The 27,748-nt window shown below is 39.5% G+C and overlaps 1 protein-coding gene across 12 annotated transcripts in view; it reads right to left on the bottom strand.

The window, feature by feature from the left end:
* Positions 1 to 27,748, bottom strand: part of r3hdm2 (R3H domain containing 2) — a 59,954-nt gene that overhangs the window by 25,626 nt on the left and 6,580 nt on the right. For all 12 annotated transcript variants that reach the window (XM_085159491.1, XM_085159494.1, XM_085159492.1 and 9 more), the window contains exons 3-12: positions 7,216 to 7,375; positions 6,621 to 6,776; positions 6,267 to 6,489; positions 5,630 to 5,671; positions 4,489 to 4,575; positions 4,239 to 4,359; positions 4,052 to 4,130; positions 3,439 to 3,498; positions 2,993 to 3,133; positions 1,650 to 1,758 (exon numbers count right to left, since the gene is read on the bottom strand). In XM_085159491.1, coding sequence (XP_085015617.1) covers positions 1,650 to 1,758; positions 2,993 to 3,133; positions 3,439 to 3,498; positions 4,052 to 4,130; positions 4,239 to 4,359; positions 4,489 to 4,575; positions 5,630 to 5,671; positions 6,267 to 6,425 — 798 coding nt within the window. In that variant the 5' untranslated portion in view covers positions 6,426 to 6,489; positions 6,621 to 6,776; positions 7,216 to 7,375. The remainder of the gene's footprint in view (positions 1 to 1,649; positions 1,759 to 2,992; positions 3,134 to 3,438; positions 3,499 to 4,051; positions 4,131 to 4,238; positions 4,360 to 4,488; positions 4,576 to 5,629; positions 5,672 to 6,266; positions 6,490 to 6,620; positions 6,777 to 7,215; positions 7,376 to 27,748) is intronic.

Below are 27,748 nucleotides of genomic sequence, written 5' to 3'. Positions count from 1 at the left end.
GAGTGTTCAAGGGATGAGTCAGCGTGGGAATTTTTAACACCACAAACGTGACAAACATAGAATCATAGAAGACAGTATAACAAATCCGTACAAGCATTAGGAAAAAGTGTCATAGCCCCAAACAAACACTGCTGAAATGAATAAAATGGTGTGATAAACTTGGTCCAGAAAACAAAGTAAACAAAATCAATTTTGAGACAGAGAATCTCCTAATTCCAAAATGGAGAATTGTCTCTGTATTTAAAAAATGTCCAATTTAAGGTTTAATTTAAAATCTCAAAAGCTACTCAAATATTGAAGCATGCAAAGATCAAGTTGAAATAAACTGAAAATGTTTTTATAAAAGTGTATAATTTTATAGCTCTCCTACATAGATCAAATTTAACAATACAGCTGATAAATTCAAGTTTTGCACTGAATTTCTGTGCTCATCTCATCACAAGCTGTCACATTATGACCACCACTGCAGGGAACTTCGTTACTCTTTTGGGTGCAACACACAGGTCCTCGGGGGATCTGGTACACAGACTCGAGCATCGATGATCGTTTAATTCCTGCAAATTCTAACTCAAAGCCAAAAGTTTGGATTTGCTCTAATACATTCCCTAATTTGATTACTGGAAAGCTCTAAAAAGACACTCATAACTGCTGATGGGGAGTTTGGATACACTCAGAAAAACTTTCTGCTGCTGTCTTTCTCTGACCTTTGCTGTTGGAATAAGGTAATTAACATTCATCTGTACTAGTGGTCATAATGTTAGGCTTAGCCATCAAGAAGATTTTGAAATGTCTTAAAGACTATGAACTGTATGAGAGTAGGAGGACTATAACTAATACAGAAATGATATTGGTGATGCTAGGTTAGAAAGGAAATGGTGCAGTCAAGCAGTTCCCAGTCATCATCCTAAATTGATCACCACAATTTAGCAATAAGAAAAGATTCTGTATATGGAAATCATAGGATGCGAAACCAAGCAAAAAGCTAAAATGCATGTGGTTGCATCAGGATCAGACAGAGAAATGCAATTATTTGTACATAGCCTAGGAATGCAATATATGTGGTATGTTTCCAGATTCTGCAGATTAAAAATGTATCAATTTTCATATTTGATAACAAATGCAGTTTCACTCCTAACTGATAACTGTGCTACTTTAACAGTACTCTGTAAGCCAATGGCCATTCTGTGGCCAAACCCTGCCTTCTATCATAACTGTTACTGACACAGCTAATTAGCCTCCTCAGTAAGGTTATGTAAGATGACTACGGGACTGAGCCAAGAAATTGCTGCAATGCTTGTTGTTCACACATCCAGATGCCTCGGCAATCTGTTGTCTGACTGAATGAAAACATGTCAAACACCACATGCCATTAAATCCAGCTATGTCCCTTTATTTTTGTGGGGCCATCTTCAAAAGCTGTAACATGTGGCAGCAAGATTGAGAACTAGCTTTACATACAGTGTTTCTTTTAAAGTTATTAAGAAAAACTATTTGAGACAAGCCTACAGAAGCTTTTGCTACTCAGCGAGGGATCCAACGCATTGGTGGAGCTAAAAACACTAGCATGCGTGGAAAGTGACAAAAAAAACAAATGAACCACTGTATACACACAAAAAATTACAAGGTACTTGTGATAACAATCGATGTACCTGATTATCATCTTTGTCCATGCTAGCATCATCTCTCTTAAGGATGAACTTCTTCTGGAAGTCCATGTTGCGTTCATCCTTGATGTGTTCAGAGAACCTTTGTTCTGGGCTATACAAACAGGACAAAAAGCATACTTTTAAACATGAGCTAGTTTCACACATGAATTCAAGACAAGAATTTTGGGAGAATCTGGGAAAGAAACTGTTGTCCAAAGCTCTAAAGCACTGCCTCACATGTGTCACAGCAGGAGTAAATTTGCGTCAGCTGGGTTCTTAATACTGGAAATACTCTGCTTAAGTAAATCGTGCATGAGACAGGACACTAGCTGTGAACTCACAAGACTATTGCCTGCAATGCTGTCACATCCGTGCAAATCAAACTCCACATGGGGGATTTGACAGTTAAAGAAAGCTTAATGCCCAATCTGACAGTGTCAGGCATGATGTTCTTAAATGCACTTCCATCCAATCATGCCTAGAAAAGTTGAGTGGATTTCTGAAAACTGATATAGTAAATAAACCTAGATAAAACCGAACTGGTGAAATTTTGTAAACTATAGGGAAAAAACAGTAAATTTTGCAATGCTGGTAACTCCAAAGGGAGTCAAATGTTTTGTTCTTTCATTTCTAGATCTAACGATTTGTCAACATGTGCTTTAACAAATCCTCACATAGTATTTTTGTCCACTTTAACATCTAGGCAAGGCAAGGCAAGTTTATTTGTATAGCACAATTCAACAACAAGGTGATTCAAAGTGCTTTACAGAGACATTAGAAACAAAAACAAATAAAAAGCATGATTTAAAATTGATTAAAACAAGCAAACAAACAAACTAACTAATTAACAAACAAACAAACAAACAAACAAAACAGTATATAAAATCAAAACAGATAAAATCAGAACAGTAGATAAAATCAGTAGTTAAATGTAAGTTTTGAAATTTAAGCTTAAAAGTGTGGAGTTCGTGAAACTGCTGCTGGCACAATCGATACCTCAATACAAGTATTATTTATATTAAAAATTTACTTATTTCTTTGTTGAAACACTGGTACAGAGTTAAATAAAACTGATAAAAATCTATTAGATTTTTTTTGGGGGGGGATACATGCAGGGAGTCAAACTTGTGTGCTGAGGGTTTTTTCCACCACAGCCAATGTCCTAATTTTAACTTATTTAATGAACAGTAATTAAATCTAAAATAAAGTTTTTGTGTACTCTTGCTGATATCACATACATTGCCTCTTGTGTTTTGTCTTGGAACAGGATTGAACTTTGAGCATTAATTTGACGTTCTAACTAACCAGACTAGTTGAAATCTGAGCCAAAGACAAACTACACTCACATGCGTGTGTTGCCCGTCTTGTTGATGATGACAGCCTTTCCCGTCTGATCCACATTATGGTCCATGCCAAAGTAGGCAGCCACACGGTGCAGCAGCATACGATGATAAGAAGTCATTTGTGGAAACTTCTTATACTGGTTACTGAAACAGAGATAAAAATGCATGAAGCAGGTTATTTCAACAGAGCAAATTACCCACAGCTGGGTTTTAATTCTCTGATTATTTAGGACATTTGAAAAACAAGCTAAATAATTATGTCATATTTATAAATGATAAAGATAGATTTTCAAACTGTTAGGATACACAAACAGTATTCTTAATTACAGAATACACAACTACAACTTAACATAATTCTCTCATTTCCTCAGCACACTATAAATAATAAGAACTGAAGGTGGGAGGGCTAAATTTAAAAACATGTGAGTGATATGAAGAACGTGGCTTACTTGTCGTCATTAATGAACTCCAGGATATCTTGTTCCAGTTTAAGCAGCATCATTCGATCCCTGGTGAGCCATAGAGGGAAAGCGAGTGAGGGACAGATCAGAGGGGTGACGAATAGTGCAGCAAGTATACTACTGACATGTCATTACACACACACACACACACACACACACACAACAAAAAAAGAGTGTTCTCAAAATTCAGGACACCAAGACTTGCTGTTTTTCAGATATCTAAAAAATAAAAGTTAATAATTCATATACAGAAGCCTGAACAGGCGTAAATCATATCTCATTACACGACATCCAATTTTGCGGGATGAAAATGAAGATATTTAGAGAGTGCAGATTTTTTTTTAACAACTACTCAAAAAAAATGATATTTGATTTTACAATACAAAAAATGCAATTTAAATAAAATTATTGCTATCAAGTTTGATATTATTTCATATTTTCATAGTTTGGACAAAGAACTGCACTATTCGAGCCTTAAAAATAGGAAAAAAAATAAATTTTATAAATTGATTGGTATAAATCAATAGCACTATCTTACTTAATAAGTAATTTATTATTGCGCTCGTCTTATTACCAACATGTTTATCCGTCAGACCCGTACCTGGGATTGTTTTTCAGTGTGTTGACCAGAAACTCGTGAACGTCGATGCCTGTGGAGTCAGTATATTCCTGACTGGAGTCTATTTAAAAAAAACAAAAAAGGGGGGGGGGGGGGCATAATCAGACAGAGTTAAGGGAAGATGTTGATAGGAAAAGATACTTTTATGAAGTGAGAGTTTGCATCTTACCACGTGACAGCATCTTTCGGGGAGTCTTGTCCTTCTTCTCCTCTTCATTTTCATACTCGTCCTTCGAGGACTTCTCCTCCTCTTTGTCAGATGGACAGCTGATGTGAAGCTGGATGATATCCTAGAAAACCGCTTTTCATTATTACACAAATTGCAGGTTGTGCATTTACTAATTTTGCCTATTAAGCATTGTAAATCCCGTCAAAACAGACTTGCAAACCACAAAAAAAACCCCAAAAAAACACGGTACCGATTCTGGTGGTCCATCATTGGAAAACGGACCGGAGGACTCTTCACACACTGCAAGACTTCGTACCAGCTTCAGTTTGGCATTAGACTGAAAGATTACCACACAAATTATCTGTAAGGCTAATGTGTTACAATTGTAGATTCTAAACACAGAAATGGAGCAAATCTCACTAAGCTAGATTTTAGATTTTATGCTCAGACTTTCCAACTATAATTTACTACAACAACATACTATTACATCTATTCATGTGTAAAATACAAGCACCTAGCATTTTGATACAAGGAAACTCTGAATTTCATTAACATCGTTGTGTACCATGCCAAAATTCTGATGTTAGGCTTTCTATCGCATAAACAACAGCATAAATGTCTAAATGTCTCTCGAGCCTTCAGGACAATGATATTGGCTAATGGAGAAAGACCCAAGATGGCACATGGCTAACACAAATCTTCAATACAGCATATGTAATGACAACACTTCATTTGTTGTTTAAAACCCCAGAGAAAATTAAACCTTAAGTGACATGATGGGAGCCATTATGAGCCATAATGAGTTTTACAGAAAGCATTGGGAACTGGTTAAGCAAGGTATGTCATACTAAAATACCATTCCTAAAACGCAATAACTGGGTTGAACTCTCATAATCAAGAATGACTAAACACTGGTATTTCATATTTATCAATGTCCGAATGTCCAAAATCAATTACACATACATATAAGTAAGGTAAAGCCAGTTTAAGAGAGCTACAGTATCCATAACTCATTACTAACATAACTGAATGAAAATGTTACTTTACTATGCTACGTACAATTTGGTCACCATACTCACAAAACAGCTGACCTGGGTTTTTTTTTTTCCTTTACTGTGCAAACCAACATCTAGTTGTAAAATGTAACTGGTTATATGTGTTTTTCTCTTATCATTACAGAGGTCAGTCTAACACAGCTACTTTTAAAGTTGGACTTAAGATTTTAAGCCAATAAAGGAGGTGCTCCTCTGTAGTTGAGAGGATTACAGTGTTAATAATGGAAGGTCATCTTATACAAACAAACAAAATAGCACAGGGATTATTTGAAGGAATTAAGAATAAACTTGGATAAATTTATTTAAAAAGAAAAAAATCTAACCACAGACACTTACCTTGGCCCTTTTCCTTCCATGGCTGTGGTTAGGAGCCCGCTTCTGAAAGAATAGTTTATTGAATCATTTTATTAATTAAATTCCAGTATATTAGACACAATAAACTAAATAGGGTACATAAAGTTGAGGAGTAAATGAACATGTGTGTAAGAAATTGTTCTGCATCCATCAGTATAAACCATAATGGGGTTTAAACATTACTGGCTAACTCAAAGCTTCAACACAACATGTGGGATAATAACGCTATTGTTCGTTGATTAAAAACCTGCAGCAAAATAAGGAATAAAATTTTTGGTAATGTGTTACTCAAAAGACAACAATGTTTCTCAAGCACAATAAGATATTTGCCAATAAAGTAGAAGGTATTTGTAGCTTCATTTGAAAAATAATAATAATATGAATTTCCTGACTTGAGTCCACCTCATCCGTAACACCAACAATAATTGGTTAGCTTACTAGTCACAAAACAAAACAAGCAGCTGATTACTGAGTATTGTTACCAGACCTGAAATTCAACAATGGTCCTTCTCAAGAGAGGAAATGCATTAGAACTATGTGGAATACAACTTCCTTTCTTTTCTTTTTTTTAACATCTAAATGCAAACTTACTATCACCAGTATGATCAACTTCTCCTACCTGTGCATCCTGTGGAGAGCTATCATCCGGCTCCAGGCTCTCTCCAGTTCCTTCTTTGGTGCCCTGTGGTTGAGGGGAGGTCTTGCCTCGACTGCAGGGCTCAATAAGTGGCCCACTCTCTCCCTCCTGCTGGATGTCCGTTGTCAGGCTCACTGACATCTTTTTAGGGGAAAGGGGGGAGGGTGGGAGTGGGGAGGGGGTTGGGTGGAGGACCCAGCAGTGGCTGAGAAAAAAAAAAAAGAAGATAGATATAAGAAGGGGAAGTTCTGCACTCGCTGCACAGAATGGCTACCCACTTGGCAAAAACTGTGCAAGGAAAGCCAAAAAGACAGAATGTACTTTAACACCATTTACCTGTAGGTGGTACCAGATCGGAGCTGGACTCTGTTCACTGAGTCTGGACAGGAACCACACGGAAAGATGTGGGGACCCACTAACGTAGTGTACTCGACTGGGCTGCAGCAGGAGGCGAAGTGCAGTCCATAGCAAGTCTTAGCCTCTGGGGAAGGGCTATAAGGACAAGAGAGAGAAAAATGCCCAAATTATGATACATAATACACATATACATACATACACATGTACATATATATAAATGTAACATTTTACTGCGCCTTGTGACACTCAAGTGGAGTTGAGTGGGAGAACACAGCAGCTGAAAGCTCAACCTAACAGCAGCAACTTTAAAAAGTAGCATCTAAAAGCTTTTTAGGTTTACATTAGGGAGGCTATTTTTTGTTATTTGGTTCTTGTTTTTTAAAAAACCATCAGACAAAAATAAATCAGTTTGTAAATGAAAAAAATTAGAAATGCAGGTACCTAATTTTAGTAACTAATTTTAAGCTCTACATTTCCCAACATAGGTGCAAAACCTGCTCTCAATGACACACCTTTAGAATAACCTTAGAAAAACAACATGCACATGGTAAATAAATAAAAAAAAGATATCTACAGCAATCAGGTGAATTGAAGAGGCAGCAGCTAGCCAGCCAGACAAGTGGGAGGGGCACCAAACGACCAGCCACCACCTCAGGGGTCCTCAGGGGCCTCTCTCCCTCTCTCTCTCTCTTCAGCTTAGTGCAGCAGCATGGTCCGTCCTACAGTCAGGAGTCCTGTATACCAAGAGCAGAAGAGGAAGACACGGATGACGTCATGTTTCACACACTGAGTGACTCATCGCTGCTGCTGCTGCTATTTCTAGGAGGGAGGGGGACAAAGCAACTGAAAGCTCAAAACCTAGCAGCAGGCAGGTTTTAAAAAGTAGCAGCTAAAGCAGGATTAATCTTCCTTAAACTGCTAAATTGTTGACTTTGTCACTGCTTATAATTAGTTTCTACAGTGTGGGCTCCATGTTTCACGATGAGCTTTCTGAGAAAGCGCTAAAAATGTGTTCCTCCTCTGCAATTCATCCCAGCAGAAAGGTAGCAGACACACACCATCTGGCAAAGTCTAGCACACTGAAAATTTCTGCCTGTTTAAAAAAAAGGTCCTGAACAGTGCCAACAGTACTTTTTTTAAATTCTGGTGTCATGCAAGAACAGCAACACAGCCTCACTAGCAAATAAACGGTCATATAGTCCTATATTCCTCCATCACACAGGATTAAAAACAGCACATTATGCAACTTTGTTAATATAATTGTATAAATAAAATAAGTACGCTTGTTGTATTAAATGCACTGCGTGCACTGTCGAAGATTCATGTACATCCATGCCTGTACAACAGTGCCATGCTGTAGAATAGAATAGATACAGTGTTCAAAATGAGGCAGGGATTCCCAGTGTGGGAAAGACCCAGGCAATGTAACAGCAAAGTCGTCATCAGCAGCACCAGCAGCATTACACTACATCACTGACCAGGGCACCCACAGGCCCCAGCCATATTCTGCTTACACAAAACCTCAGCTACGCCGACATGTGGCCGACTTGATCATATAAGAATAATATCATGCTCCTGCTTGACCGCACACTGCAGGGCAGTTTTGCACAAAGAGAGTGAAAAGTTTTTGATGGGAAAGCAAATATATTCATTCATTTCAAACGTCAGTCTCAAATCTCCTGGCTGAGCAAACTGTGCAAGCTCAATGTAAGGGAGGGGCTGCAGGAGAAATTGTGAATCAGCGCCAGTAGTGGGGTGCTCATGAATAAACCGGCTTTACCTATCCCCTCCTCCTCTGCCCATCCCTCGCTTATGATCTCTGCTCTATCAACACTCCTCCCAGTTTCTTACACGCGTGCACACGCACACACACCAGCCCAAGGGGTTGCCAAGGAGATGATAACGTCATTCTGAACTAGTGCCATTTGTGCTGAGAGAGTACCAGTGAAACAGGAAGAGAAAACAATGATATTAAAAATAAATAAAAGGATTTCAGCGTACAGAGAGAGATATGGAAGGACAGTAGCAGAGAAAATGCAGCAAGAAAAAAAAGAAACAGCAAGAGCCCGGATACGCCATTACGAGTGTTCCATTTTCGCCTTCTCAAGTTCAGGCAATCTTACACTGACAACAAAGTGGTTTCTCATTTTTCTAGGTCACAGGATATCAAGTAGCAAAACATCAAATTAATGCTACTGAACTGATAAGTGAGTAGTGAGGCTTCTTCAGTTGCCTTTAACCTGCTCCGTGCTTTTCCTTGCTCTGAATGATGATAAACATGACTACACCTTTCAGACTGCTGCATATTTATCAGAATCTTCCTTCTTGTTATTTTTCTTTTCACACCGATGTGCATTATGACACCGATATTCCTTTTGATTTTGATAAAACATCTTGGGACATGATGTCAAAACATTCACTAGCAGCATTTATCATTCATTTTTATCCAACTGTATAGCCTTGTATAGACATGACAAGGGAAAGTTGTGTCTTCATTCTCCTAGCTAGCAAGGATGAAAGTCACACCTATATGATTGGACAGAGCACTCTGATATTACAACCAATTTAAGGTCTCTTAAATCAGTAAACAAAAGAAAAGTTATCTCCTTCAACCTGAATCGGTTTTAGTGGCAACACCTGTGGTTGCAAAAAGACTAGTTAGCAATCTACAAGTTAAATAGCAATCTATGGGGAAAACAGCCTCAAGCTCCCTTCCCCTGTGACCTGAGTAAAAAAAACTTTCCTAAAGAGTTTATGAGGAAAACTCACTAGTTTCAGGGCATTGTGAGTACAACATTAAGTCTATTTTGTAAATTACTGCCATCCAAACATTTTGAAAGGATATCCAGGGAATCACAGGCTCAATAAATGTGTGGTTTCATAGTCAAAACCACTCCTCATTTGTAACATCTAGCCTCAAAATAAACTGTTAAACAATTAACCCCTGGCTTTTTAAATGGGGCATCTCTAAACAATGGGCAATATCACTATATAGTGCTATATAGTGTGTGAGTCTATATTAAATTCACATAAATTCAGGTTTACTTATATATTGCCAAATCACAACAGACACCTCAAGCCACTTTGTACTGCAAGACCCTATAGCAGGGGTGTCTAACTCCAGGTTTCAAGGGCTGGTGTCCTGCAAGTTTTAGATATCACCCTGGGTGAACACACCTGAATCAAATGATTAGTTCATTACCAGGCCTCTGGAGAACTTCAAGACATGTTGAGGAGGTGATTTACCCATTTAAATCAGCTGTGTTGGATCAAGGACGCATCTAAAACCTGCAGGACACCGGCCCTTGAGGCCTGGAGTTGGACACCCCTGCCCTATAGTATTCTGGAAAAACCCCTAACAATCAAATAAACTTCCTATGAGCAACAGGGCAACAACGGGGTTTGTAAAGATTGAGCCTTATTTGTTTTTGACCATTTTATCAAAAATGTATACACCACGATTACATTATGATATATTAAGAGTTGGACACTGTAGACTGAACAACTACATTATCAGCAGCAGCACTGCTCTCTCCTTCCTGTGCCCCAGTTCAGTCAATGTGGTGGAGGGCCTGATGCTGACATCTCACTTTGGCTATCTGCTAGGGCAGCCAATAAAACTGATAAGCATCACAAAATAACTTTTCTTCGATATAAATATGAGACATGGTCAATATAAAGGCAAGAGAACTCAGTCCATCAATGTTTTGACAGGCAACATGAAAAGCCATGAGAATAACACTGTGCAAACTAATAATGTGGTTAGAAAAGCATACACTGCAAATTATGTCGAAAGCATGTTTCCACAAAGCCAGGTACAACCACAAATTGTTTTTACCATCTGTGCCACACTGCAAAGTTCACTGCACAATGCAATGCTAGACTTTACAGTCCCAGGTGCCATCTTCTATGCCATACCTTGCAACAACAAACACAGGCAGTGCAGCAGATTATTTATTTTACCGAAAGCTAACAGTGGGGTCATTACTAACTTATGCCACTTTTTTTTGCTATTGTCAAGCTTTGTTGCTTTTGCACAATTCACTCTCACATACTACTTGTGTTTGATTGCAGAGGTAAGATTTTGTGTATGTCTGACATTATCCGAGGTCCACAAATCACACCCGCTGACAACATAACAAACATAGTCAATCCTCATCATTTATCATGATGCAGTACAGGACACTTTTACCCACATCATGCACATTACTGGTCTTGCAGAGTAGCATGGACCCTGATGACAGGGTCCATGCTGAGACACATAGGTCATAAGCTACCCAGCCCACTGGGTCAGGTTACCACATCAAAAGCTGAGACTGGAAAGGATCCCTGAATCAGAAATGAGAGGCGGGTGTGCGCGTTTATGCGTGTGTGAGAGAGAAAGGCAGTCATCTGCCTGGTAAACACTGCCTTAAAACTAACACACACCATTACAAACACACAGTATGCATATAACCACTGCAGACAGTAGGCTAGCCAGACTAAATATTGTCTGCAGGTATGAGCTCACTGTCAAATTTAGCTTCCATCTGGTCAGGCTGGGTCAGGGTCTCTGCAATAGTTAGCAGTCCGGTAAGCCAGAGAAATGACAGGAATTGCATGGCGGTTATAAACGCAGTAAGATTATTGATATCAAATGCTACGGACTGGCTGACACAACAAATGCCTAACAGAATGAGACTTGGAGCCAGTTTAAAATTCTTTGTCCTCAACAAAAATAAATCAGTCAACCCAACGAAAAACACAGTTTTACAAGTGGAATGGTAGTTAATAATAGACATACATTTCTAATATATCTAACTATTAAGTAAAGTACTAACAGTCCAGTGTGGACATTTCCAGCCGAGTATGATAATATTAGGGGAGGGGGTTTGTAAACTGTTAAAAACATGAAACACCTCAGGAAAAAACCATAACAATAAGAACAGTAAGATATACACTGGAATCTTCAGAGGGTAAATAAACAGAACAATCACAGTATATTCCTATAATTTTCTCAGGGTAACTTAATAGCTGCTACCTATGACTGGTTTTTAGTTCATTCACTGCATCATTTCAAATTTCATAATGGGTAAGCATGCGTAGCAAGGATGCCTCTCCATTTTCTCTGCAGAGGCTGAATGAAAGATGAAGGTGAATGAAATCGCAGATCGCTGCAAACAGGAGTGAGCATGCACACACAAACCCACAGAGAGCAGTGGGGGACGTACACAGGCAGCTTCGACCCAGTTCATCTCCTCTGTATTCAGCTGCACGCCTCGCCCATTTGACGTCAGAGAGAACCCATTTCACAAAAGGCAGCAAGGTTATGTCTTCGCAGAGTGGAGGCTGATGTGTGTGTAGTAAAAGCAGAGTTTGTGCAAGCTCAGTGCCTGCACATATCATATATCAGCAGCCCTCGCAGTGTGTGCGTAGCAGTGCTTGTCTGTGTCAGAGAGGATTCCCCTTTGCGTTGGTTGCACAATTTCACATAGGGAGGGGACGAGGGCGCTGGCAGAGCACTCGGGACTGTAGAATAGCGGTCGGTGCACATTTGCTTCACTTAAATATCTATAGATAAGTCATTTGTCTATATAGTTATCAGCCACAAGCTCCGTGAAAGGGAATAAGAACATTATATGGGTTAGAGATAAGGACACAGACAGGGGAAAAAAGCATTCTGTCAGCACTCAAACACAAATGAGGGGAACATAAATGGTTGAATGTAGCGGAAGAAAGGATTTCTCTTCTTCCATTTATGTTTCTCTCCGTTCTTCTCCTTGCCACCCCCTCTCTTGTTTCTCTGTGTTATGAGGATACCCCTTCCTGCCTTCCACCCCCTCCACATCATCCCCTCCTATCGATACCTCTCTCTCCTTCCACCCACTAATAAATGTTAGTTCTCTCTGCCTCTCTTTTTCTTCCTCTTTTAATGTGTCTTCTTAAATTGTCAAGCCTGGTGCTGACGCCATCCTCCTCCACTCAGCCAGCCCACTCAGTCCTGTGGGACGAGCTATGACTCATTCTCTCCCTCCTTCCCTCTTCTCCCTCCCTAGTTACCTACCTACCTACATACCTTTCCGTAACCATCTCTCTGTGGCTCACTACTTATACCCTATGCATAAGTAGTTTTTCCACTGTTGCATGTGGAAAAACATAAAGAACGTATATAAAGAGAAAAAAACTTAACAGAATAAACACACAAGGACAAAGTGGGTGATGGCATAAAAGATGTGTTAGCTACATAAACGACTATCTTTTCTGCATAATGAACAAACGCCAGTGGAAAGAGAGGGGGCAACCTGATCCTGGATGCATTATTAATGAAGGCAAGAGTGCAGGAATGTGGGTGATGAAGAGAAATATTGAATTCCATGTGGGCCAAAACTAAACAAGTAAATAAGAGTTGTGAAATAACCACTTTTATTTAAAAAATAATCAATATAAGAAAAAAATGAAATTTAAAATATCCATTTAAAAATAACAGTTCTGCTATCCTTATCACAAGATATTAGTAAAAGGCTTTTTGAGGTCACTGTCAAGGTGTGTGATAGTAATTTAGTATTTTTCTACAAAAGTTGTTAAAAAGAAAAAAGTGGCAACCTTTAATTAAGTTAATGGAAGTGCCAAAAATTGCATTTTTAACAGTGGCCACAAAGCTCAAACTCACTGTTTAGTGCAGCTTCAGTCAACAATACTAAAAGAAAACTTTCAGTCAATATTATCAACCTAGAGAAGGTAAACCTGTCAAGGTTCCACAACTAAGACTCCAGAAGGATTATTAACAGCTCTCCCCAGATTTCTCAGGGTCTGGTAAATGGCCTGTACTTGTATAGCGCTTTACTAGTCCCTAAGGACCCCAAAGCGCTTTACACATCCAGTCATCCACCCATTCACACACTGGTGATGGCTACATTGTAGCCTGGGGCACTGACAGAGGCGAGGCTGCCGAACACTGGCGCCACCGGGCCCTCTGACCACCACCAGTGGCCAGTAGGCAACAGGTGAAGTGTCTGGCCCAAGGACACAACAACCGAGACTGTTCGAGCCGGGGCTCGAACCGGCAACCTTCCGATTACAAGGCGACCACCCAACTCTTGAGCCATGATTGCCTATACTGGTGGTGCCAACTAACTGTCAGATTAGGCCTCTATCACTAAACCCGAGGCTGCCACGCAAGTCTACCAAGGTACACAAGTCCGCTGCTGCCTAAGCCCCTATTTGCCCCTGTCTGTATCTTGAAATTTCCCACAGTTAAAGTTGCATGCTGGCAGGAACCAGCAATGAGCTGGGGTTGAATTCATAATCATCGTCTTCTACGGGCCAACTCCCTAGTAGAAAAACCCTGTTTGCCCCACCATATACGCTTTAAGACTTGTTTTCATTTGATTTATGTATAAAGATCAAATGTATAAAGAGGCATGTTTCAATGACTGCATGATGTTTGTTAACTTAAATAATCAAGTAAAATATATGAAATTACAACAATGACCAAAATAATTGTAACCATGCTGTTTCATTCAAAATAATGCATTTTATTTCTTTATTCTGTGGCAAAAGGGATAACTGCTTGGGGTCTATGTTAGCAATGAAGCAGAAAAACAGAGACCTTGTACACCTGATATGAATATTTAAATATCAATCAAAAGGTGTATCAACACCAGTGTTGAACAGTGTTTACTAGTGGTGCAACGGATCACGGTTGATCCGTAATCCGAACCGATCCCACTCCACAGTTCGGCACGCACGTGATCCAAAGATTCGAAAAAGAAGGAAAAAGGTACGTGTATGGTGCGAGTGGTGGGTCTGTCAAGCGATAGTTATGGCCAGTGCTAGTGGTCGAAGTGGAGGAGCAGAGGAGTTTTCGGTATTTAAGCAGCCCTTTGCTGCCCAGTCTGACCGGACTAAAGCTATTACAAAAGCTATTGGGGTGTTTAGCTGCAGACGGGAGGCCGTACTCCATTGTGGAAAACAAGGGGTTTAAACTATGATGAACGTGCTTGAGCCACGCTATGATATCCCGTTGCGCATCCACTTTAGTGGCAAGATCGTTCCAAGCATGTATGAGCAGGAAAAGTTTAAAGTTATGGCTGAACTGTCCCAGGCATCTTCTGTTGCCCTAACTACTACAAATGGGTGGAGCTCCAGGGCAACGGAAAGCTACGTGACCGTGACAGCTCATTATATCACAGTGGAGTGCGATATAATCAGCGGTATGTATTATTGTAGGATCTACCTTACAATATAAAGTGCCTTGAGGCGACTGTTTTTGTGATTTGGCGCTTTATAAATAAAATAAAATTGAATTGAATTGAGTGGTAGATACAAAGCCCTATACTGCCCTATATTGAACCATAATTTTTTTTTTTTTTATAATTTCGTGGAATGAGTCTTGAGTTGAATGTTTTTGACAGGCAAAAAAATACTTCAATAAGTGAATAAGTAAATGTTAAATTTTTGTCTTTTAATTTCTTTGCTGATCCGATCCGTGACTTAAAACCGTGATCCGATCCGAACCGTGAGATTTTTGATCCGTTGCACCACTAATGTTTACGCATTGTAGGCCCAAAAGCTACTTTTCAGTTACAAATATGTGGGGAAGCAAACACACAGATGACCCACCTCTGTTTCCAATAAGAAAAAGGGGCGTTCTTTTGTTTTGCGATGTATAACAGACAAATATCTATTTGTCTATCTGCCGAAGACAACACTACTGAGATGAGAAAATGTCATGAGCATTCATCATGTTTTACATCTGAAATATTCCTGAAACTTTGTGCAAAATGGGAACAAACTCAAATTCTGCTAAATCTAATATTTCAGACACAGCATTACTGAAGCATCAGCAACTAATAAAAAAAATAAGGAAAAAAAAAACCTGTCCAACAGCTAGGCACTTCAGTGTTTAAACCTTCTGGGCAATCAGAAACGTGATTTGAAATAATCACATTTCTTAGCTGCCCTCAAGAAGATGTATATTGGATTTTAGAGTTATCTTGTCTCCTCAAGCACCGTGAAGAGATTTATGAAAGATTCTGCCTCCCACACTTGAGCCGCTGATGTTAAATGAATAACTGTGTCAAAATGAAACTGGGTGGCAGCTACTGCACTCATTATAAACCTTATGTAACATATCAGCTTCTTTTAGTGTGAGAAGCAGTGCAAGAGGATGTAAGAGATGGGAGAGGGGGGAAAAAGAATGAAGGATGGAGGAGCAAGGGGTGGCTAGCGAGACAGGAAGAGAGGAAAAACTTCTCAATGATGAAACAATCTGCACTGTTAAGTGATTGGACCAGACTTCCACCAATGGGAGGACCAGCTCCATGGCAACAAGCTCTGTCACCAAGAGAAAACCAGCCATATCCCTCAACACCCCCATTTTTTTTTTTCGCTTCTTTTCTCTCTCACGACCCTCGTCTATCCCCAATTACAAAGCTCAATGTATTTATCATTGGGTATTCTTGTAAAGACAAAAACGACACACACAGACACACAGAGCAGCATCGTGGGTTACATACAGCCTAAACAACACAGCTCAATTGCAGACACAGCAAACACACAGGGGGACACCAGATTAACACAAAATTATTAGAATGTGATTCATTCACATAGTTTGTTTAAATGTGCACTTTGGGCATGACGTCCCTGACTGGCTCCATTCACATGAAAGCAGTGACTAACTACTAGGTCTGTTGGAGCTGAACCTTGGCCTAAACAGACTGAGCTCACAGACACAAGAACAGATTTCCAGAATAAGTAAGTAGGCCCTAGCAGATAGTAACTGCCCTTTTCTGTCAGATGCACATTATGCACAGTAAAAGGTCATTGTACACCCATCAACCAAAATATTAAACACTCAAAGCTCAATGTTATTTTAATATTGCTGACATTGCTCAAACTAGCTCACAGTAAATTTACAGGACATAGGTCTCTCAAGTGAATCCATTCAAAATGCTATAGCTCACACTGAAGCCTTCCAGAGACATTAGATTGTCTTCAGGTACGCTCCAATTATATTTTGTTCCCCACAGCAAGTCACAGTTGAGTGTGATAAAAGGAAATGGCTCCGTCTTTCGGCTTCTCCCTTTGGGGGTCGTGACACTGGATCATCTGCCAACATCTCACCCTATCCCTGACATCATCTTCTGTCACACCAATCCTCTGCTCCTCACTACATCCATGAATCTTCTCTGTGGTCTTCCTCTTTTCCTCCTGCCCAAAGGCTCCATCTTCAACATGCTTTAAATATATCCGCTATCCCCCCTCTGCATATGTCCAAACCATCTCAGCCTCGCCTCTACATTTGTTTCTAAATCGCTCAACCTCAGCTGTCCCTCGGATGTACTCATTTCTAATCCCGTCTCTCCTGGGCAGTCCCAATCTTAGCATCTTCAACTGTGCCACCTACAGCTCCCCCTCCTGCCTTTTGTGAGTGCCGCCATTTCCAAACAATATATATCAGAGCGGGTCTCACTACCACCTTGTAAATCCTGCCTTTCACTCTTGCTGCCATCCTTTAGTAACAAAGTACTTATGCCACTTGTCTCCACCATGCCTGCACTCCCTTCGTGCCCTCCTTACACTGCACTGTCCTTTGGCTGGTTGACCCCAGGTATTTAAACTCATGCACTTTCACTACCTCAGCTCCTTGCATCTTCACCTTTCCACAGAGATAGCAACTGAAAAAATGAAGACATTTGCAAAAAGTTTTATCCAGCTAGTTTTCACAGTTTAGCAATTTAGAAATGCTATAAAAACCTGTTTGCTTTTGCCCACTATCTATTATTTTCTGTTCTGTACAATATGAGAGCAGAGTGGAGCAGCGACAATTTCTATTGCCCCTTAAACCACTTCATAATCACTTCAGTCTAAAAACTGAGTTATGCTTCCTCAGAAGTTATTCTTAAGACTTTCTGTGTGATCATGGGATGAAATTCAAATTTGCCACAGTCTAAGTGGAAGTGACAAGCTGACAATTATAGACAGGTGGAGGAAGAGGAGATGTAATATTTAATGCAATCTCCCCAGGGAGATATTGACAGTGCTGCGCTGGGTTGTGTACATGTGCTGCAAACAACTGAGGGACACAAAAAAAACACTACGGGGTCACTTGAAAAGCGTGCACTCTGATAATGTTCTGTCTCACAACATTAAAGAAAGAGATCCAGATCATCAAGAAAATGTCATGGATTCTTCCTTTGCCCATGCTCCACCTCTGCATAATGTTTCTTCAGTTTCACTTTGCCAGTTCTTGTGTAATCTTGTCAACATTCAGGGAAATAAACTGTATGGATGGAATGATGTAGTGGGAGTGAATTTGCAGTACTACTTAATATCAGGATGTTGTGTGGACAAAACCAAATCTTTTTCTGGCTGCTTATTTTCACACCAAGTGAAAAACCACATAATTACACATCATTTAAAATGCAGTGTCTAGTCTTTAAAAAGCTTAGAGAGGACTCATGAATGAGTATGTCACTGTCGCAAGTTATTCAAGGAATCCTTTGTCAGAGTGTGCTTGTATTTGACAGCAAAACAGATACATTTCCAATTTAAAAAAATATCTAAACACAGATTCTTTGGTAAATTGAGCAGTATTACAAACACATTTGTCCCCCAATGTGCTTGCACTGTGCTCCAAAGTTAGTGTCTTGTGTTATGACATTTACTTAAGTGTGTTCTTTATAACTTGTCTTTTAGAAGCACACACACCACTTAATCAGTTATATTCATTTAATGTTAATTACACTGACATCCAAAAAACAAAAGAATGAAGTCAAAAATAAAGGAGGGATTAAAAACACTGCATCTTTTAATAATAACATGTACTGGGATTGTTGCAACCTAACCCTAACCCATGAGCATTTTGTTGTATTAGAAATGTACAATTCAAAGCTTTGTTGACGAATGATTAGCCACCTAGGACACAAACTGCCCACTCTTCAAAAGTGTAGACTGTACCAGTACAGGCTTAAGCAGTTCCCATGACTGAGGCACAGGCTGTGGAATAGCTAATTGTGATAGATGGGCCAAGAGGGGAAACTAAAAACAAAAAGAAAATTACATGACAACTGATGAGCAACATTAGAAACAGCTTTCGAGAGCTGGGCTGGTTATAAGTAAGGGTTTGCTTGCACGCGCTATTAGATTTTACAGTGCTACTTTGGGATATTAGAACATAATGGTCTAGTATATATTATAAAGTCTGACTACTGCTAACCAACTACTGGATGTGTCCAGATGGTGACCGATGTCCTCTGTGATCTACACAAATGGCTCTATTTGCCTGAGCCAGACTTAATAACAGCTGTATTTCTGGGCTGCCAACACCACAACACTGTTGGCTTCTTGAGTACTGCCAGCCAGCCAAACCCAGAAGTCAGGCATCCAGCCAGTCAACTTGCCAGGCTGTCTATCTTAGGCCAGTGCAAAGTGGTGGTCTCTTACAATGTGGCTTGTGCACTCAAGAATAACCAGCAGGAAGGCAACACTGCCATTCATTCAGCCATCCAGCTAGCGAATACTCATTTCCCTAGATCACCAGACATCATCCTCTGCAGTGTTTCTAATCCCTCCTTTAGTCCCAAGGGCTAGTCTTGCCAAATAAATATCAAATACCATATACCACTGTCCATGGCCGGAAAACAAGACAGACACACCCCAAACAAGATCTCTGTACACATACCAGATGAGGTTAGTGGATGGTGATACGATGATCTTAATTTGGCATATGACCTGCTTGTCAGAAGAGCCATACAGAATCCGTCGTGAAATAAATTACATCAGGCTGATTGTAGCTTGCAGAGTGAGTGAAGTCATTCACTGCAAGATGAAGAATAGTGTGTAGCAAATATATTTATTATTTAGTTTCTAATATTTACTGGAATAATTCAACAACATCACTAATTATACTCTAATACAGATATATCGAGTAAGCATTGTTAAACCTGTAATGATGCTAAAACTAGGGATGGCAATATATGCATTCCTTAAAAATATATTGATTTTTTAATCAAATTTAGATTGAGAGTGTTTTTCATACTGATCTACTGTCTGATATTGCATTACATAAAAGATTTCCTAACCCTCTGATTCAAACAGCCCCCTCACTCTCATTGCTTTCCTGCTTCAAGAAAGGACACAGAACTGGATCAATAATAAATAAAGTGATGGTTAAGTTGATGATAAACTGTATGTGTGGCAACAGTGAAAGAATGAACCCTTTTAAACATATTTGAGTCTCTTGACCAAAAAAAAAAAAAGGACATGCTGCCTAGGGCTGGGCCATATCATACCATTCACAGTAATACCAGTATAATGTTAGGCAATGATAAGAAAATGAAATATCGCGATAGAATTTGGGTAAAAACGCGCAGTGCTGTTGTTTTCATACACACATGGCAGAAAAAAGTATGGCGGCGACGGAGAATGAAAAGGGCGAAAGCAGATCATTGAATTAAACAGATGAACCAGAATTGGTTTATAAAAATGGTGCAACTTCAGTATGGCGATATTTTTGTGCCACTATTCTGAGCGCACATTAAAAAAAAAATTGAGCACACGTAAAAAAATTTGCAGGTGCAAGTGTTGCATTTTGAGGAGAAATTTATTTTGAGCAAAGAAAAGCTAAATTTGAGTGAACAAAATTCATTGCTGCATGCAAAAAAAATGTCTTTTTCAGAATAGCAGCCCCTCTCGCTCAGTTTTTTGCATTTGCGCTTGCTCGCAATGTGTAGCTTGCGCTCTCAACATTACTGCCCGTGCGCGTTCAACTCTTTCTGTACACCATTATATTTGTACCACAAACCCAGCCAATCACAGACTTGGATTCAAAAAAAAATCTGATTGGCTGTTTTGGTCTCCAATCAGCTCGAAATGACAAAATGCAATATCCCAGAATCCATTTCGTCCAAAACTCAAATGAGGCAGTGGCGGAGGAACACAGAGTGGCAATATTTGAAATATTACTCTTTCTGGGTCACAAAATAAACTTTTAAGATATTTTCATGCAAGAATGGTGCTGTGTAATTGATTTATCAAGACATCACATATTTGCATAAATGCTCTAATGTTTTCATTAGAATAGTGGCACAAAAATAACGCCATACTTCAGTGGTGTGGAACTGGTTCGGCTTTCGTCCGTCAGATACACACCGAAGCACTTTTTTTTTTTGGCAGAGCATGCAAGCGAGCCATCGTTATTACTGAACTGATTTTATGTGGTACACGGCGCTCAAAAATCTGTCAAAAATGTTTTAGTACGACTTTGCTAAGCTACAAACCCGCACCGCTTGATGGATTGTCGGAGCACTGCGGCTACTGTAGACAGGAGCCTCGCGGAGTGATACGTACTGTGGTTCAACATAATATTACCGCATTGTGTGTGTATAACCTCTTTTTTGTGGATATTAAACATGATTATGCTCAGGATATATTGGCCAATTTCCACTGGAAATGCCTTTTGGTTAAATTGTCAGCAAGGAATTTGCATTTGCACTGTTAAAATGTTATATAACTTTATTAGTGCTAAAAACCCATTAAAGTTGTGGAGTTGTAAAGTATTTTGTCTCGCGTCAATTATATCATTATCACAAATTTTCAAATATATATCGTGATAAATATTTTTGGCCATATTGCCCTGCCCTAATGCTACCCTGTTTCCTTTGATTTTTTAATTTAGTTTGGATGGCAACTTAGTTCAGGTCTGAAGTAGCCTATTAAAATGTTATAGTCGCAAACTTCTGAAATGTACCAGCTTTGACTTAACCATCAACCAGCAGGTTAAGGGGATAAAAGCTTCTTAATACATCATACATGTAAACCGATAGTGATGTCTTTTAGGTGGCTATAATTTTTACTGCTGTCCACAGCATGACCTTCCTGTCAACATGGTGCAGGGGTACATTTATGTCTACAGAACTTTACTTACAGAAAATACTTCCAAATAACAATAACCCATGTCCATGCATGACAAACAAAATTACAGTAACTTCCAAAACTTTCAGAACAAAATCAGAGCATAAAGTTTACATAGATATATATGCAGACAACATGATCACATGACAATTATGTTATCATGAGTTCAACTAAGTCTGTGGGGAGAATTGTAATTCAGATTCTGAATGACAATTGTTCCCCAAATCATCTTATCTACTGGCCAAATCACTCACCTCTAGACGAGTACCCATCATCACACAATTCACTAAAAGCACAAATGTCACGGCCTCTGTCCATTATGAGCTAACATTACAACTGCAATGTCTCAACAGTGACGACACTGTGTTAAAATAGAAAAATAAGGGGAGGAAGACAGGCCTGCTGATGGCTACTTGAGCTGTAGATGCAAAATGAAACAAATTGTATAGACTACAGTGAATTTAGTTTAGTAATGTATCCTAAGGATGCTAATTTACACCATTTTCTCAATTAGACATGGTAATTATTAAATCAATAAATTGACAAACAGACAACTTTTCCACAGGTTTACTGCGATATTTACAGCAAAATTCAGAGTGGGGTACATTAAGAATCTGACATTCAGATATAATTCAACACTGCCGTGTTTACTTTAACTCAAATAGCCAACAATTTCATTAAAAACTGCTATTCTATGATTGCGCCATCAAAACCCAAAATACTTAACAGAGCAAACAAGTTACAGTGTTTCACATTAATTTACTATTATCTTTAGAAGGGACAACAGTTCAGCACTGATATATTGGTAATACTTTCTGACTGCAGTTGGTCCAGCTGCCACTGGAAACAGCTGGTCAGGTGGAATAGATGTCCAAAAGCATTGTCTGTCAGTGCTTACTAACCACGAGCATATTTATACACCGAGCAGAGAGCGCCACGATACACTTCATCCCTTTATTTTTAATGTTTTTGGAAGCATGTGTAATAAGAGTCCTGCTGCTCCTGAACGTTTGGGGTGTTAAAAGCTACAGCTGCTCTCTGCAGTCTGACGCTCAGCTCCCAGACTCTGTTAGTATTTGAAAATGTGAGTTTGGTATTAACCAGGTAACATTTTATGAGACAACATACGAGTTAACTGATGACCTATGTCTTAGATCAGCGGTCCCCAACCCCCGGGCCTCGGACCGGTACCGGTCCGTGAGTCGTTTGGTACCGGGCCGCGAGAGTTGAGGCTCAGGTGTGAAATGTATAGTTTTCAGGGTTTTTATCGGTTTTCAGTGTTATTTTGTTATCGTTTTTATTGTTTACTCGGTTTTCCTGGGTCTTTTCACGTGTGTTATGAATAAATCTTCTTTTTTTCGGTACCGGTACTAGTTTTATTTTGTTGTATTTATCCGCGACACCTTAAAGGCCGGTCCATGAAAGTATTGTCGGGCATAAACCGGTCCGTGGCACAAAAAAGGTTGGGGACCACTGTCTTAGATGGAAAAGAGGATCTGATGTAATACAATTTAAGCAATACCAAGGGACAATCAGCAAACACACCCATTACTGCATGCTAAAGCAGCTTCTAATGGTCAGAAGTCAGTAACACAGAATCTGACTAGTCAACAGACTTGTCTAAAGCCACCATGGTAAAAACAACGACTTCACAACCATGCTAACAAGGCAAAATATAAACCTATTTACAAAAGGAAATATGATATTAGTTCTCTTAGTATTGATAAATTAAGTGTCTCAAATGACACTGTGCTTTAAGGAGGGACCGCAACACATCTGAATGTTGTTTTTTTGTTTGATAGTTTTTTTTAATGTCCATCAATAATTAACAAGCCATAAGTTAATCACTGATACCAATTAGTCACCAAATTCCAGTTGATAAATTCTGGACATTTCCTGATATGAAATGTGTTGATATGGTGAATTCTAAAGACAATTTCTCCTCAGCTGTGAGAATGTTAGCATGACACTGGCAACGCACCAGCCCCAGCACAGATCAGAAAGTACAGTTAATTAGAGAAACTGCACACTGCAGCGGCTCACTAGATCACGTAGCTGACCTGACAGCGGTGGCAGGTCATCAGTGTGCTGTGCTGTGCCATGCCATCTGTTTACCTGTAAAAGCCAACTGCTCCCAATAGCTCTGCCAGCATAAGGATACCAATTTCTGTTCCCTTCTTCTTACAGTTTTGCTTGCCTCTCTGCTCCTGTGTTCATCATCGCCTAATTATGCAAGTTATTTTTGAGGCTATTTAATACACTAAGTTTAGAAGCACTCCTGAACTTGTCTTGTTTAAATACAACACCTCTCGTCTTTAGAGGACTCCTGCTGTCATATTTCGCTTTCTTTTAGTTGTCTCTTCATTAAAATTCACCAAGTGGGCACACGTCTGTCCCAGGCTCATCTGAGGATAAAGTAGATACAAGGTTGAGCTGACCTACCTTGAGCCACATAGTCATTTTATTTGAACATATAAGCCCCACAGTAAAGCACAAGTTGTCTCTATAGCTCTCTACAGCTCAAATAATTGCAGTTGGATTTTACTGACCCTTCTTCCTTTTAGCTCCTGTTAGCCATCTACCTTCATTAAAGTTATGCTTTGTGTCAGGTACATTAATTTGTAATGCAGATGTCAATTCATCAGAAAAGAACTGATGTATTTATAAAAGGTCACACATAAATTAGCATGTATTAATACTATAATTAGCTCAAATGAGGACACATAAAAAAAAAACATTGTAAAAGTTCAGATGAGTAGGGAAAGAGTGAAATCAGATAAATAGAATTCAATCAGCGCTTCCTTATTGTTTGTTTTTGATGATTTGGTTTTCTTTTTTCCTGTAACAAAGACTGAATTCAAAATAAAAGTTTTGGAGTTAGATTTTTCTTAAAGTCTCAAAGGAGTAGGTGTGAACCTTCTGACGTATAAAGCAATTACAGCAGCAGTTTCTCAGGGGTTTGCTATTGATTTTTTTCCCCCTCTCTTTCTCGCCCTCTCGTGCTTCCTCCGTTTGATACACAGGCTTTTTCCCACGCATTAACAATTAGTATGCAGCAGTGAGGCTATAGGTGCACCAACTACGTAAGGAGAAGAACTCCAATATCACAAACAAACAGCAAAAGCACTGGTCATGCAAGGATGCACATATATTTTTATCAAGTGAGGGGATGGACTTTATTAGCTCAGTCAACGCTAATTACCTGACTTCAGCTATCTGTGTTGTGTTACAAGAGAAGAGACTCACATGTTAATAAACAGCAAAAGAAAAACAGCAATAGCTCTAGCAACATAACGCCAAAGGAGCATTTTATATTTAATCTGGAGCTGTGGTAGTTGTCTGTCTTTTCAATTTCTAACTGAGAACAGGGTACAATGATGGGCTCGTTGCCATATTATGTACATCAAGCTAATTCAATAAGATGCATTACTTAGGAGACTAAAAGAGATGGATGCGTGTACATAAAAATGAATTATATAAACAGGCCATGTTCAGAACAAGGGAGATCTGGGGCAAGCAATCAAAAAAATTGAATAAAAGCAGGAAATGAGGAGGATTGTGGGTTGATTTTTCAGGGTTATAACCACCAGAACAGCGATGGAGAGGGAAAGCCAGGTCTTCTAAACCTGAAGCAGTGCTCAAGCCATGAGGATGGCTTGCTATTTATAGTGGCAGATTTTTTATTCAAGAGGGTTCTGCTGTTGTGCATCTCTCACGGCTGTGCTGCCTCTCTCGCACCTCCTCTCTAGTCTGTTCATTCCCGCACACTGTGTTCCACAAATAAAGGAGGAGACGTCTTAAATTCCAGGTGCATTCACAAACAGTCACAACCACTATTGCTTAAAATACAGTGCAATCCACATGCCTTATGTAAGCCCATACGTTGTCCTTTTCCTCTGCACACCTCCCTCCCTCACAATCAGTATGACAGTGTTGCAGAGCAACGCCTACTTCAGTGACTCTCCACACCACCAGCCCACCTCCACCCTCCTCTGTCCCTCCTCCCACACAGGGACAGTGGAAGGGAATTCCTTATTACCTCAGCATTTGCCTCAAACATGTTTCATGACCCTGTACACATGACACTGGTAAATACGCCACACATTATAGTATCTTAGATGCTTTCATGTATACATTTTTTCTGTGCAAATGCAATCACATGTGATAAAATAAACTGTATACACACTATAGGAAACTACCTTTCAGTCAACCTTAATACATCATATTTGCACTGTTGATGAGACATTGCTTAAAAATGCTTTAGGAACTTCCCGAAAGTGATAATGCAATGTGTCATAACAAGAGTTAATTATAGCAGCAGCAATGGCTTCATGCTAAAAATCACACCTACAGCTACAGAAGCTACATCTCACCTACAAATTATTAACACCCAATGACAAAGACGCACAAGCACATTCACTTACAGTGCACATCCTTCCTGTATTTAGAGTTCAGCTCTATGGATCTCGAGCCAAATCAGATCAGGTGTCTCAGATAAAACCAAATCATCGCAGGAGAATGAGCAGCAGAAGCAGATCTGGGCAACGCTGTCATTAGTTTTCTCTCCCCTATTACTACAAATAAATGTATCCCATTTCCTGCTGGAGTTGTAGGGTGTTTAAGGTCTTTCTTCCGTCTCTTCAGCTCGTTCAACTTTTGTCGTCTTCAAGCTTGCCGTGTTGTCTTCTTGTCTGTGCACACTACCAGCTCAGTTTTCTTAATGGCTTTCATGAAAACGGTCAAAAAACTCTATTTCGACTGCCCCCTTTCTTTTTCTGAATGAAGCACAAGCACAGCAGTGAGAAAGAAAATCTTGCTTGTAAGCTGGCTCCCTCTCTCACTACCACGCTTATGCCATCATGCGCACAGTGTGCACCCCTCCCTTCTCCTCCGACCCTCCCTTTCGTGTGGATTCTGTCTCTCTCTCTCTTACAGGTCTTGTTTGCTCTCTGCCTTTGTGAAACAATATAATTGCAATGACAGGCAAACCATGGCGCGCAAGAAGCCAAGCTGTTTAAAGAGTTGCTTGGATCCGCTATAATGTCACTTGATACAACAGTAGCACCACTGAAAGCTTATAGTAAATGAATTAATATAAATAAATAGACTCTTTCACAGGTACAGGTTAAGGTTTGGAACTTTTTTTGCAATAATCAAACACCTGGAGACAGGCAGAAGCCACAGTCCCCATTCATCACTCATTATATGGAAAGTCTGAAGTCGTTGTCTTTGGCCTTTGTCTGGACAAACTAAATGAGTACTGACAGATGCTGGTGAACCAGACAACTGCTCCAATATATAAACAATTTAAAAAAAAATAAAGAGGAGGAAGGGAAGATGGAGTGAAATAATGAAACCACCTCATTAGCAAGGATAAGCCTTAATGCAACAAGACAACACATTTGCATGTTTTCCCAGTAGCCCCCACTGCAAATGACAGCTGAAAGATGCAGTGGAGGGAAATTATGCAGTCAAAAGTTCAGCATCAAGGAAAACATTAGGAGGATTATCTGTCTCATGGTTTCTGGCTTGACAGTATGTGACCAGGCTTTATAGAGCAAAATTTAAAGAAAAGTGTTAGACTGTGGTCCCTCTAGAAATTGTATTCATGCAGCTGTGAAAAAAAGACAAGGCTTTGATTGTTCAATCATTAGTCGAAAGTCATTTGAATATCAACTCATAACTTGCAGACAAAGGAGCTCGCGATGCAAGTTAGACTGCACATCCTTAGTTCACTAAAAAATTAAAAATTTAAAGGAAAAAAACAAGAACATAGTGCAGCATAAAAAGGCCTCGATGTCTACACACGATTTCAGCTTTTAGATGGCTGCAGGGTTCTTTGCATGACAAATACCAACAGCTTCACCAAGTTTCACTTCATGCAAGTTATAACACAATCCAGGAGATAAGTCGATCATTAATATTAAGTCTACAATTAAGAGAAGATTTCATAAAGGCAAATAAAAAATTATTTAAAACAGACTTTACTAAAAGATGCACGCCATAGGATTGGACTTCAAGAAGTTGAAGATGAAGAAGTTGAAGAAGAAGAAGAAAAATGGTGCACATTGTTTTGTGGGGAGTTCTACCCCCGTTTATCATGGATACTTGCATGCAATTGACATATAGGCCTGTTTAAATGCATATCAGAATATCATTTTCACCAGTTTCACAGATCAGTGTTACATTTCTAGTCAGCTAAAAGTCTCAGT

This window comes from Neolamprologus multifasciatus, chromosome 5, assembly GCF_963576455.1.
Source record: "Neolamprologus multifasciatus chromosome 5, fNeoMul1.2, whole genome shotgun sequence".
Taxonomy (NCBI): domain Eukaryota; kingdom Metazoa; phylum Chordata; class Actinopteri; order Cichliformes; family Cichlidae; genus Neolamprologus; species Neolamprologus multifasciatus.
The sequence above is the reverse complement of the archived record's forward strand: the minus strand, read 5'-3'. Positions and strand labels throughout refer to the sequence as shown.